The sequence below is a fragment of the Carassius gibelio genome, chromosome B3 (genome assembly GCF_023724105.1).
Source record: "Carassius gibelio isolate Cgi1373 ecotype wild population from Czech Republic chromosome B3, carGib1.2-hapl.c, whole genome shotgun sequence".
Taxonomy (NCBI): Eukaryota; Metazoa; Chordata; class Actinopteri; order Cypriniformes; family Cyprinidae; genus Carassius; species Carassius gibelio.
Window position 1 is genome coordinate 20,911,247 of NC_068398.1, and position 13,215 is coordinate 20,924,461.

Here is a 13,215-nt window from a genome sequence, read left to right on the forward strand (position 1 = left end):
TGGGAAATGGCAAACATGTCAAATCAATATGCACCTGTTCTTAAAGGTGTACAATCTTAAAATATGTTTTAGCATATTTAAACTGAGCTAGAACAAAGTAAGCTATTCACAGAGTTCAAGTTTTCCGCAAAAAGTCTAAATGCTACTGTTCTGTGCAAACATAGCTGTTTTTGTCTGAGCCAAGGAGTCAAGTTTTGGCTGGTTATCTTCAAACGAATATCTGCTGGTAGATGTCATCACGCCAGTAAATAGATGCCAAAAAGTATTCACCTTTACCAAGAGCAAATCCTGCTATGTTCCAGAGTGGAAGCAGGAGGGTAGGTATTTTTTATTGACAGCCATTCAAAAATCAATTCTCAGAAAATACGGACAAAAACAAGCAACACATGAATTGGACATATTCCATTATATTACTGAATATACTTTTGGAAGGCTCTTAAAAGTGTGAGATTCTGTTTTTCTGTGAACCTAAATCCTGAAAAAAAATTTTTTTTTCCCATTTCTATTTTTGATTTCCATTTGGAGGACAAGATGTTTATTCACTAGAGCTCTCACAAGGAGAAGTGGTAATTTGTGAAATGACACACATAAAGTAAACCCCAGAGACATCTGAGGAGGGAATTGGGCAAAGGTTGTCCTAAAGTGAGGGATCGGCATGAGTTCATCTGAGGATTTTCACTTATATAGAACAGTGCACAAGATCAGTAATGAACTGATAGTGTCCAAGTTCAACTGCAGAGGGTGCAGTGATGTGAATTCAAGATCATAGTAGCGTCCAGTGTTGGGGGTAACACATTACAAGTAATGCAAGTTACATAAACAGATGACTTTTTTCAGTCCGACACTGAGTACCCCAACTCTGGATCACAGTGAGAAGTCCAAGAAGTCACCTTGCTCAAAACCATCTTTAATTGCTATGTAATCTGACACTTAAATGCCTAAGCTCTTTAAAGGCAGATTTTGGATGTTCCGAAAAGGGTTCCATTAATATCGTTCCTCTGTGCCACTTTTATTACAGCTGTGGTTTGCACTTCCCTGTTCTCACAAAATGAGAATGATTATTAAAACTTTATAGTCATCATGGTCATCATCCCATGAACAAGCCTTTACAATGCATTCAAAACACACATTTTATTACATTGCCAGGGAATCTAACCTCAAAAATGGTTAAACACATTCTTTAAAAAGTCTTTGTAATGTCCATACATGTACATGACAGCTGTGATCCCAAGTAATTATCTTTACATGTATTGTGAACACTTTTCTTAAACATTTTCTAGAAACTTCCACGAGGAAAAATAGTTTTCATTTCGATCCTGAAAATTGATTGGTAAATCACAATTAAATGGAGTTTACTGCTGCTATTTGTTATTTGCTATAGGCCCCGTGCTCCTTCGTGGAGTCAGCGGAATAAGATTTGCTGTGTGAGAGTGCCACTGTGTGGAGGCATGAGGTAAAGTGACTCATGCAATATATTAGGATGCTATGAGCTGTTAAGAGTCATGTATAAGACTAAATTTCATATAAATAAAATGGACAAAAAAGCTTTCCGTTTAAAATTCAACTATCTGTTACTGACAAAAGGGAAGAGTGAAAAACAACAGAAACGACTCGATGTGTGTGTGTTTGCTTCTAAAATTATTAACCCCATATTTTATCCGTGCTTCAGTTTTTCACCAGGCCTTCATACTGTTCTCTGATCTCAGCGATAGCAGCATTCAGACACGCTGTAGGTTCTGTGTCAACACCCACCAGCAGACGCCCACTCCACTGTGTCCAGAAATGACAGCATCTCCTACACAAACAAGAATATCAACAAATCCAGCAGAGTACCATCTACCATGTTCCAGATATATGTGTGATGTACAGTACAGCAAAATAAATCCTGGATCAACATTACTGTCCAAAAATATAGACTTAAACCCAATCCCTGCCTCTAAACCTAGAACCATCTAAAACTGACATTTCTTGAAAACGTATCCCTCGACTCATTGCTTGATTGGTATATTGTTCCAGGATCAACAAGGATGTTGGTCCAGGAACATGTTGTACTTGCTGAAATCACGCTCACCTGCTTAAAACGCATCTTGTTTTATCTTTTGAATTTTTATCAGTATTTATTTAGAGCTTGAACCACACATGAACTTTGAATACATGTAGAATATGTCACTTTTAAAGCAACCAAATGTGCCTTTTAAAATGTTTTAAATGTTTTTAAAAAAAAAACATTAAACTGTTGTGAACATTAAGGTAAACAACATTATGGAACACTGTCCAATAAATAAATAAATGTTGAATGCAGAGAGGCCTACTAATACTATTATTAAATTATTAATAATAAGTATTAATAAGTAATTATCAAAAGATTATTAGCTTTGACCAAAAAAAAAAAAAAAAAAAAAAAGTTGGTTGGTTGGTTGGTTAAGCATTAGCCTACAAACAAAGTTTGGGCACGTACACAGTGGCTAAAACCTCACAAGAAATTAAATAATTGACATTTACCTGTATTATTCGGCATAGTGAATTTAGTCGTTTTAACTAGTGACTTTTTTGCACTATAGCAGGAAACATGTTAAAACGATTGAGTAAATAAATTCAGTTCTTTAATACATTTATTTCACATATCACTTCAGTTTTATTTTACATTTGGTGGGACATTAGTGAATTAAATATCTTACCTAAGCGCGAAGGTAAAGTTTCTCATAGCCCCAGTCGTTGACGTAATATTCAAGCGCCGACTAGTAAACGCTTACGCGTGCGACACCGCGCCCACCTAGAGCCTTTCAATAACATTCATCGATTATTCCGTTATCAAAAACAATCGCAAACATGCACAGGTTTGTCAGACCTCAGCTTATGCTTCGTGATTCTAAACAGTCATTATTACCGAGAGCGTGTCAACTTTGTACAAATCACAAATGTAAGTAAAGATGCAGTTTCATAACTGCCCTTATGACTACACTTTGCATTACATTTCTTTTTTATAAAAAAATGACACTCACAAACCCGTAGTTTTTCAGAAAGTCTATTTGAAATGCAGAGCAAAAAGAACTTACATGTTTTCAATGTATGATATATTTATGTATGCCAAATTATGCGATATTTGGCAAATGTGTTATGTTTATTTTTTATAATGTCATTTCTTGTATATGTATTATATATATTAGAGCTCAGAACTTCTGTATGTGAACACACCTGTAATGTTCTTTCTATGGTCCTCACTTACCATTGCATGTTTGTGTGACTCTCAGCTGTTGTGTCCAGTGTAAGGGGATATGTTGTGTTGCCTCCCACCAATGATGAAGAAGAAAAAGCCATGCTTCACAGGATGATGAGAGTGGACCATGCAGGAGAATATGGTGCCAACCGAATCTATGCGGGTCAGATGGCTGTTCTTGGCCGTACACAAATCAGTCCACTCATTCAGGTATCAGTCCATTAACCAATGCTGGCAGTTATCACACAAAGATTACCATTTCCCTACATCACGTTTGGGAGGGTTGTTATATTAGTTTGTTTAGAAAGAACAGCATTCAGTGAGGTCTGGTGTTATATGGAACTAAAGCATTGAATGTGATGATATATGTTAATTAAGGAAATGTGGGATCAAGAGAAGCAGCACCTGAAAAAGTTTAATGAGATACTGGCTGAGAACAGAGTGCGTCCTACCCTCCTGCTTCCACTCTGGAACATAGCAGGATTTGCTCTTGGTAAGGGTGACCTTTACATTATTTCTACAATATTTCCTTATATATATATATATATATATATATTATTTATTTATATCCGAATACCACAAGAACAAATGTGATTTTACACAACAGTACATTAAATATGTTAATAATGTGTTCTTTTTTAAACACAATATTGTCTGTTTTTGCTCCGTTTAGCCAACAAAAATATTACCTATAAAGCCACAGTTTAACATTTCATTTCATTGTTGAACATTTCATTTGAACATTCGTTTCTGAAATAATGCTGATTTCAAATGAATCAGCGTTTGAATGAATCGGATGAATCAATGATTCAAAGGTTCATTCAAATGAGAGAGCCGTTTACCTCATTCCTGAATGAATTGAATGAAAGACTCATTTTAAAGAATGGCAAATGTATAGAAATTAAAGGAGTAGTTCACCCTAAACAAAATGTATTCACCCTTGAGAAAGATGTTTGTTTGTTTTTAATCTGAACCGATTTTAAGAAATTTTATCAGCTTTTTGGACTCTCACTCTTACAGCACCCAATCACTGCAAAGGATCCATTAGTGAGCAAGTTATATATTGCTAAATTTATCAAAAAGGGTTTCTAATCCTTTACTATTCCTTTAATAAAATGCTCAACTGAAATTGCTCCTTTAGGTGGAGTGTCTATGCATTGATTTTTACAAATTCTTCTTCATTTTGTGAATAAAAATTACAGACAACTGGAAAAGTCATGGAAAATGTCTGGTGTGTCAAACATCTGTTTTTTGTACAGGCGCTGGCTCTGCTCTCTTGGGAAAGGAAGGGGCGATGGCCTGCACTGTGGCTGTAGAGGAGAGTATCTCAGAGCACTACAACAGTCAGATCAGAACTCTAATGGAGAAAGATCCTGAGAAGTACACTGAGCTGCTGCAGGTGTCTACAAGCCTTACATGGTGGACTTCAAACATCACACGCAAAGAAACTGTAGAATTATTATGAAACTTTAAAGGGGGGGTGAAATGCTCGTTTTCACTCAATCTCCTGTTAATCTTGAGTACATATAGAGTAGTACTGCATCCTTCATAACTCCAAAAAGTCTTTAGTTTTATTATATGCATAAGAGAAAGATAGTCTGTACCGATTTTCCCCGGAAAAACACGACCGGCTGGAGGCGTGACGTGTGGGCGGAGCTAAAGAATCACAAGCGCCAGTAAGCTTTTGCGTTGAGAGCGTTTGGAAGCGGTGACATTATCGTGAGGACAAAACCATCATCCAAAATAAACCATGGCTAACAGTCAGATTCAGCCGTTTATTTATGATCCAGAATCAGATCCCTAGGCTGAAACTGAACGAGAGCAGCAGCAGCAACGACTCGCTCCGAGCGGGGCTCGAACCCGGGTCTCCGATGGGAGGAGACGCACTAACAATGAGGCAGAGATATTTGAAGCAGTTTTACTCACCGCCTGCGGTTCCAACACACGATCGTGACCCTTTTTCGTTGGGATTGCATCATCCTTAAGAAATAAACGATAAGCAAATCCGGAGTCAAACTGGGCCTTGTTTGTAAAACAAGCATTGAAATGCAGGGAACAAACAAAAACACTTGCACAACTCCGTTGATGTTCTGTAAAAATAAACTCCATCCACTGGTCCCTTAATGCTGTTTCTTTTTTGGTAATCTGTGCAGGGTTGTCTTGCCCTGGCAACCAAAAACACACTCCTTTTATGACATTTCGCGACGCTCTCGCTCTGATCAGTGATTGTCTGTGCACAGCCTCTCTCTGCTCTGCTATACGGGAGCGTGCGCTCTTCAGGCAGACGTGCCCTCAGGACCCATATAAGGAAATTACGCTCCATCTAACGTCACACAGAGCCATACTCGAAAAAAACTTTCCGACACTTGTGACAAACCGGAAGGAGTATTTTTGGAACAGAAATACTCCTTCAAACGTACAACTTAATTTTTGAAACTTTGTCCATGTTTAGCATGGGAATCCAACTCTTTAACAGTGTAAAAAACTCAGTATGCATGAAATAGCATTTCACCCCCCCTTTAAGTATTAGAAGATTTGCTTCTTTAATGTCACAAATATACTGCAAGTACTAATAAAAAAAAAAAAATTAAATTATGATGTAATTTTTAAAAAGTGTGATGTAATTTTAAATTAAAATGTTAAATATAAGCATGAACTCAGTCTCGAAACCACACTGAAAAAAAATATATTGATGATGATGCAGATGCATAAACTATTACTCATTATTATTATTCTTTTTTTTTTTCTGTCAGCTGATTAAAGAATTTCGGGACGATGAATTGGAGCATCATGACACTGGACTGGAGCATGATGCTGAATCAGTAAATCTGAATTATTTTCATGACAATGTCTTTCATGAACTACAATATTAAGATCCTCAATAACAGTAATAATGTAAATACAGAGATGTTTGTGCTCTACCGTTTTCTGTTTTACTGACAGGTGATGCATCTTTATTGCAGGTGCCTGGATATCAGCTGATGAAAGCCATCATACAGGTGGGCTGCAAAGCTGCAATCTACATCTCTGAACGTCTCTAAGTATTTTCAGAGCATTTAAAAGAGTTAACCTGATATCTTGTAAATATGGATGCTACTTTTTCTGTCTTTGAAGTGTTAAAATATTTCCCAGCTTAATTTGCAGATACAACTATAAGCAAGCCTTTTTGGGCAAATTTTTCTGAAATGTGTAAACACTGTGGTTCTATCAAAACTTTGCTCTGTTTGTTTGAGCATCCCATCCAGCCCAACACAGTAATACAGACTCAGCCAATCTTTAGCCTGGAACTATTTCTTTGTGTGACCAGTAGGGGGAATATTTAAGCCTGTTTAATTTTTTTTTTTTTTTTTTTTTTTTTTTTTTTTTTTTACAGTTTCAATGTAGTGGCACTAGTGTTGCAGAAATTACATATTTCATTTATAATGACGTGTTCCTCACAGCAGTAAAAATATATTTAAAATCTATTTATTGCGATTTTATACATGGCATAAGTTTTTGTCTCATTCTGTATGGCATTGGTCTCAAACTCAATTCCTGGAGGGCCACAGCTCTGCACAGTTTTGCTCCAACCCTAATCAAACACACCTGATCCAGCTAATCAAGGTCTTCAGGATTACTAGAAACTTCCAAGCAGGTGTGATTTGGAGCTGGTTGGAGCTAAACTCTGCAGAGCTGTGGCCCTCCAGGAATTGAGTTTGAGATCACTGCTGTATGGTATACTCAAGAAAAATAAAATAAACTTTTTATCAACCACAGTTGTGTTGCTATTAAAGTCATGTGTGTGAACACAAGAGGGCAGTTTTTGTCTGTTAACCTGTTAAATGTCACCGTCCCGTATACGGGACGCCTAAATTTACTTCAATATATTACAATTATATCCTAATCTAATCATGACAAACTATATATCGTTGGAAAGGTCTAAGACTCCTAAATAGATATTTGACCACGTTTTGTTGTTAAAAATTATGAAGGAACAGTAAAAGATTAATTTATAAAAAGAGTGCACCTCAAAACATATACATCATAACTGGAGTTCTGACCTTTGTTACAAAAAATCTATTCCGCTTCCTTTTTCCCTATCACATGTTGTTAGTAATCATCATAAATTATATATCATTTGAAAGCTTATATACTCCAAATTCATCTTATGAAAACCATTTTGAAATCGGACACTGCGTTACCATGGAAATTGTACTTTAAAATCTTTTAGCGTGGTCCTCCCCCTTAGTGGGAGGGGTCATATTCCAAATATATTACGGTCTTTTAGAATCAAAACTTTTCATAATCTTGACAAAATACATATCGTTGGAAAGGTCTGAGTCTCAAGATTCCATATTTGGTGGTTATTTTGTCATAGACATAATATTGAGAGAGAAATTGATACATTTGTGACAAACAAATGCATCCAAAAATTTCAATGGAGTTTCAATGGCCCCCGGTGGTTTTTTGTGGTATAACGCCTAAACAAAATTGCATATGAACCTACATTTTTTTTATATATCAACTTCAAATTTGGAACACAACTTATTTACACATATGGCTTTAATTTTATAGCAATTTTGGATTAAAACATATTTTATAAAATATTTATTTTATATAAAATATAATAAAAATAAAATAATAAATGTATTTACAGTAAATTTAAACTTCTATAACTTTTTTATGCTTTCATTTTTTTAAATGATTTCACTACTGCAATAATCTGCTGATTGTCTTCTTTAAAAAGAGACCAACCTTTGGTCTGTATTCAAAAGCGTTTATGAATTATAACAATTTAAGTGTGAATAGTGTACTTTCACGTGTATGTTCAAAAATGGGGTTGACAGTTAAAAGGTTAAGTAAAAGGTACTGTGCAGCCACCAACACAACAGGGCGGTCTGGACTCAACCGCTGAAGTATTTTGGGTCACAAAGAAGAGACCACATTCATATTATATAATATGCTAAACATGCTCATTTGTTATCTTAGTATACATATACATATGCATACACACACACACACACACACATATATATATATATATATATATATATATATTTATACATACACACACATATGCATATACTGTCTGACACATTTACATCAAGAATTAGGGGAAGTTATCTCACGAGTGGCTATGAAAACATGTATTATAATCTGTGTAGCAGAAACGTGGGAAACAGCTGTAACCATTTCCCTGTGCTTCCCATGACTTCATCTATGAGGGCATGAAGCCATCCTGGCCGGTCCACAGAGAGTCTGAGACCCTGGCCTTCAGCTCTGGTATCTGAGGGGTTTTACAGTGATTTGATAAGAAAAGAGCAGGCCATTAGAAATGCACAAATGATGCTCCAGGCCCCTTGCTTCTGTTTGTCTAGAGTCTTTTATGTTGACTGTACTGGAGAAAAGTTCTTGAGAGGCCTCTTTAGTTTGGCAGGTTCTGTTAGGAGGCAGAGCTACTGTACGCTCACATTCAGAGAGAAGGAGGCTGATGCAACCCCAGTGTAACTACAAGTATTCCTCAGCCTTTAGTGTACCATTAACTGTGACCACATTTTGTGAGGTTTTCAACTGCCCACTAGCCACAGGCTGCTTTTTGCCCCTACTGCCTTTCTCTTCTACTTTTGAAGGTTTTTGTTTCTAAACATATTCCCCCATATATTTGCATCGCTTAATGTGGTGCAGAAGCTATCACACAAACTGTAGTTCTCGTGTTGTGTCAGAGGAAGCTGACCCATCTGGAAACACTGCATGAGTTGCTCATTGCGAACAGATCACATGCCCTTGAGCCTTAATAGCACACTTTTCCAAGAGCTAAATGGGTAAGATACAAATAAAAAAATCTGTCTTGATATTTTATTGTAAACTATTTTGCCAGTATTTCAGAAATTAAAAGTAGTAAACCTCTTAAAAACGCAAGTGTTTCTCTCTTTATTAGCACTTAGCATAGCTCACTACAAACAAGTTTTGACAGTGTATGTCTTGTGCTCAAAAGCTTATGCACAGACTGGTGTTATGAATCATATAATTGTGTAAATCTTTTTCTCAGAGCTTTTTTCCCTCAGGACTCTGACGCTAACCACAAGGCATTCTTTAAAAAGCAGAGAGCTGCGTTCAACTCGATGGTAAATGCAAATCATCGGTGCATTTATCTGCTGTTTTTTAGTTGCTGGTATGCTTCAGACAGCTTGATATTTTTAGAGGAGGCCACACTGATCAAAATAGCACAAGGGGTTTGATAAGAAGGTACATGGCAGAAAAGCATGCTTAGTCCCAACAGATCAGTTATATTGTTATCTAAACTGTTCTGTCAGCCATCTTTAGCGAGCTGTCTCTGTGTTTATCCTCTGACGGGTCATACAGGTTAGTGTGACTAAGCCAGGTGCTGCTATGTTCTGTGTCTATGAGTGTCCTTACTTGATGCATTACTTCCATGGCCAGTGTTTGTTTAAAAAAAAAAACTAAAGATCTTGGTAGAAACATGCACATGGCAGAAGAGGTGGAGTTTTTTCTGTTTGTGGCCACCTCAGTGTGTCTGATTCGAAGTATGTACTGACTGTGTCTATTTGCTTAAATTCAAATTCTGCACACAGGACTTTATGTATTTGGGATAGTGTGATTAGGGCTTTGAATAAGCTATTCTAAAACCTTATGTCCATAAAGCAAAATAATATTAAAAGGCGTATGTCCTTACAGCAGTATAAAAGCACTCTGTGGACTGAATGAGAGAGATGACAGTGCTTAATTGTTTGGGTGACCGGGGGAGGGCTCACGCTGAGGTTAGGGGTCATTAACGGTTCGACAAAGATACAAATTTCTTACTGTGACACTCCCTTCACAGAGAACTGTGTAATAATTTGTGTGTGTGTGTGTGTGTGTGTGTGTGTGTGTGTACAGTGTTTCTCAGTGATCTTCTGTTTATAAGGGCCACACCCCTTCTGACATCATTTTCTATAATTTATTCCTAGCATTTTACAAAAGTTGTGTGATGCTATCATTGTAAAACAGTTTCCTTTTGTGCTCCACTGAAAGAAAAAGGAACCCATTCACGTTGGGAACCACATGAAGGTGAGTTTTTGGATGAACAGTGCTTTAAGTATTGCACCGTTTACTATTAACATTTGAAATGTTTATCATGTGGGTGGTTTTTCAATCCACGTATGTGTTTAGAAGTAATCATGCTATTTAAATCTCTAAGTTAAGGGTCCAATCTGTCAGTAAGCACTTCTCATTTTGAGGTCTGTTTCTTTAAGAGAAGAGGGAGGAGGAGTGTGTCCAGGCTCTGATTTTTGAACGCCTCTTTTTTTCAAACAGAAATTCCTCTCTCAAGAGTTTGGCATTTCCTCTGAGCTCACACACTGAGAGCCCGCTCTCCTGTTTCACACAGTGCTCACTTGCGACAAAAGGGGGGATTTTCAAACATCCTGAATGAGAGGAATCCTCTTGCCCTCGGCACACGCCGCATCTGCAAGGAAACTTCACAGCAGTTTTTACTCGAGAGGACGGAAAAAACATCAGCTTGGTCTTGTTTTCAGCATCTGGGCGAGTGGTTCAACATGGGCTAGCCCCAACTTTTCCCATAGAGCTGTAGTGGACTGGCAGAGAACAAGGAGAAGGAGCATGAGTGTTTACACTCTCAACCTCAGGTTGTTCTGGCCGCTGGTCACTTGCATCCTCACTGCTCTGCTCCTATTGCATCAGTACATCTTCAGAGCAGCCGAGGACCAGGGGAATGACTGCGCTGACCAGGGACCCGGCGCTGTCACGCTCTTCAAGTACATCCTAGCTTTTATCTTATGTTACTTCTTCATAAAGTACTGCTCAACTCAACCTGGTACTGCTAGGAGGGGCTTCCACAAAGTCCCGGAGGTCCACGGAAAATCAGGAGTCTCCAAGAGAGAGCTACTGGACGATCACTACGAGAGGCATGTGCGTCTTTCTCCACATGTGCTGGGCCACAGCAAAGCCCATGTTGCCAAGCTGGTGAGTGAACTTGTCAGAGTGGGTCGCACCGATGTCCCGCCAGAGTCTTCTCTGGCCTTCCGGGGTGACTTCATTCAAATGGGCAGCTCCTATGAGGAGCACAAGGTGGGCTCCCCTGACTGCTTTGACATCCTTGTGCCTCTGAGGGCACCTCGTGGGCTAAAACTGGAGGCTGGTGTTTGCACTGGCAAGCCAGGGGGGGCACCGCATTGCACGCTAAACACACCTCGCAAGGCGGAGTGGACACGCCGTCACAAGGCCTTCATGGACACGTTCATGCACTTGAACACGGCTCAAAGTGTCTATAGAATGAACCCAGATTCCGTCCAGCGCTGGTTTTACACAGCCACCCAGCGCTGCCTCGCTGCCGTCCGTTACCCATTTGAGCAGCGCTGCTCCCTCAGCCTGTCTCTCAGCGAGGAGCAGCAGGTGCTCCTCCGCCTGACCCCTCGCTCCGATTACGTCTGCTGCCACATCTCCATGGGCATTCGCCTGATCCCAGCCTTTCCTCTCGGCGATGGCGCCTTCTTGGTAGCATCCCGGCAGGGTCAGCGAGGAGAAGACCTATGGACTGTGTATTTTCCCAGACAGGAGCAGAGACTGCTGGCTTGGCTAAAAGGTAGACTGCCCCCCAACTCTTGTCATCTGAAGTGCCTTCAGCTCCTTAAAGAGGTTCGTAATCTCAGTGGGGAGACTCTAGACCACCAGTCTGGAATTGAGTGGGGAGGAGTGCTCTCGTCCTATGCTTTGAAGACCGCCTGGCTTCGTCTGCTGCTCAGTACACCCCCTGAATCCTGGGAGGAGTGCAACCTTGTGGACCGGCTGGATGATCTTCTTCGCAGTCTGAGGGAGAGCCTACAGTCTCGGGCTCTCTGCCATTTACTCCTAGGAGGAGTTAATGGGTTTCTGCCAGACTCTGTTGTTCTGCCCAAACTGGTCAAAGAGACGGTACCCGCCAACCTGTGGGCAGAATTCAGTGACGTCACCCTCGATATGGTCTCCGCCCGACTGGCCTACTCCTGGAACCACCTCCCTCGCCTAATTCGCCTCGGGCGACCACAGAGGAGCAGCCTTGGCAGAGGTGTCCGCTGCAAATATATTGATGCAGAGTAAAGGTTAACTATAAATGGTATTGCTGAACACAAACAGATGTTGGTCACTACATCTTATAGTTGCTTGTTTTCAGTAACTGAAATATTTTTATGCATCTGACTTTAAAAATTCAGTGAACTTAAGTGGGGGATTTTTTCCCCCAGAGGTAGTAGTCAAAGACAAGAATGTAAATAGTAGTACTCAGTAGGTACAGCAATACTTTTAATCAAATCGGTCTTTTTACTGTACAAATCAGTATTATACTGTAATTGCAGGACGTACTTTAAAAACCAAGCTCATTCGAATTTCAGTTCAAGTTGATTTTCTACTCATGCAAATTTATTTCTAGAGAATCTGATATGTTAAAACTTGCTTTTTAAAAGAACAGTAACTCTTTTATACAGTCAGTTCTCTCCAGGCGTAGGTTTGGAGATCAAACTTGGAGACTTGTGTTGACTCAGGGTGACCATGATGTCACGGTTCTAGGGTAGTGAGTTGTCAAAACAGCATAAACACCAAAGCTTTTCCACACCCACACAGTATTAGTAATGCCAGCCTAAACAGACGAACATCCTGTTTTGCAGGGAAGAACTGCAGTGTGAACACTGTAAAAATGTCTTCTGCAGAGGCATTTTGATTAAGCAATGTAAAACTGATAGCCTGATCATTGCAAAACGCCTTACAGTCCTAAATATATCCTTTATTGTGAACAAATAAATTAGTAATGTTGTTTCATAGCTGTAGTAATTCCAGTATTGCTTAAGCATTCCATCAATGAGTGAAATTATAACTGGTGCTGTAGTTCACCTCAGTTCATTACCTTAAGGCACTGATGGCATGCCCTTTTTCTTCACTTTATCTGACTTGTCTAAAGTGACCCGAACATGCGTGCACATGATCTTCTCCCTCAGAGACAAGCCTCTACAGTCTGTCCCTATGGAGAC

General features: G+C 39.2%; 2 protein-coding genes and 1 long non-coding RNA gene across 3 annotated transcripts; 2 read left to right on the plus strand and 1 right to left on the minus strand.

Moving 5' to 3' along the window:
- Positions 1 to 1,116: 1,116 nt before the first annotated feature.
- On the minus strand, positions 1,117 to 3,372 carry LOC127953692 (uncharacterized). Its single transcript, XR_008153315.1, has 2 exons — positions 3,227 to 3,372; positions 1,117 to 1,795 (listed from the first exon to the last, which is right to left on the minus strand). It is a non-coding gene; the product is annotated as an uncharacterized LOC127953692 (long non-coding RNA).
- On the plus strand, positions 2,722 to 6,972 carry LOC127953679 (5-demethoxyubiquinone hydroxylase, mitochondrial). The gene is made up of 6 exons (XM_052552945.1): positions 2,722 to 2,920; positions 3,252 to 3,427; positions 3,596 to 3,710; positions 4,477 to 4,616; positions 5,971 to 6,039; positions 6,181 to 6,972. The coding sequence occupies exons 1-6, from the start codon at positions 2,830 to 2,832 to the stop codon at positions 6,256 to 6,258; spliced, it is 669 nt and encodes a 222-aa protein (XP_052408905.1). The 5' UTR covers positions 2,722 to 2,829; the 3' UTR covers positions 6,259 to 6,972.
- A 3,131-nt stretch (positions 6,973 to 10,103) lies between these two features.
- LOC127953646 (inositol 1,4,5-trisphosphate receptor-interacting protein-like 2) lies at positions 10,104 to 12,426 on the plus strand. The gene is made up of 2 exons (XM_052552889.1): positions 10,104 to 10,264; positions 10,511 to 12,426. Exon 2 carries the CDS (start codon positions 10,625 to 10,627, stop codon positions 12,290 to 12,292), a length of 1,668 nt encoding a protein of 555 aa, XP_052408849.1. The 5' UTR covers positions 10,104 to 10,264; positions 10,511 to 10,624; the 3' UTR covers positions 12,293 to 12,426.
- The last annotated feature ends 789 nt before the right edge of the window (positions 12,427 to 13,215 follow it).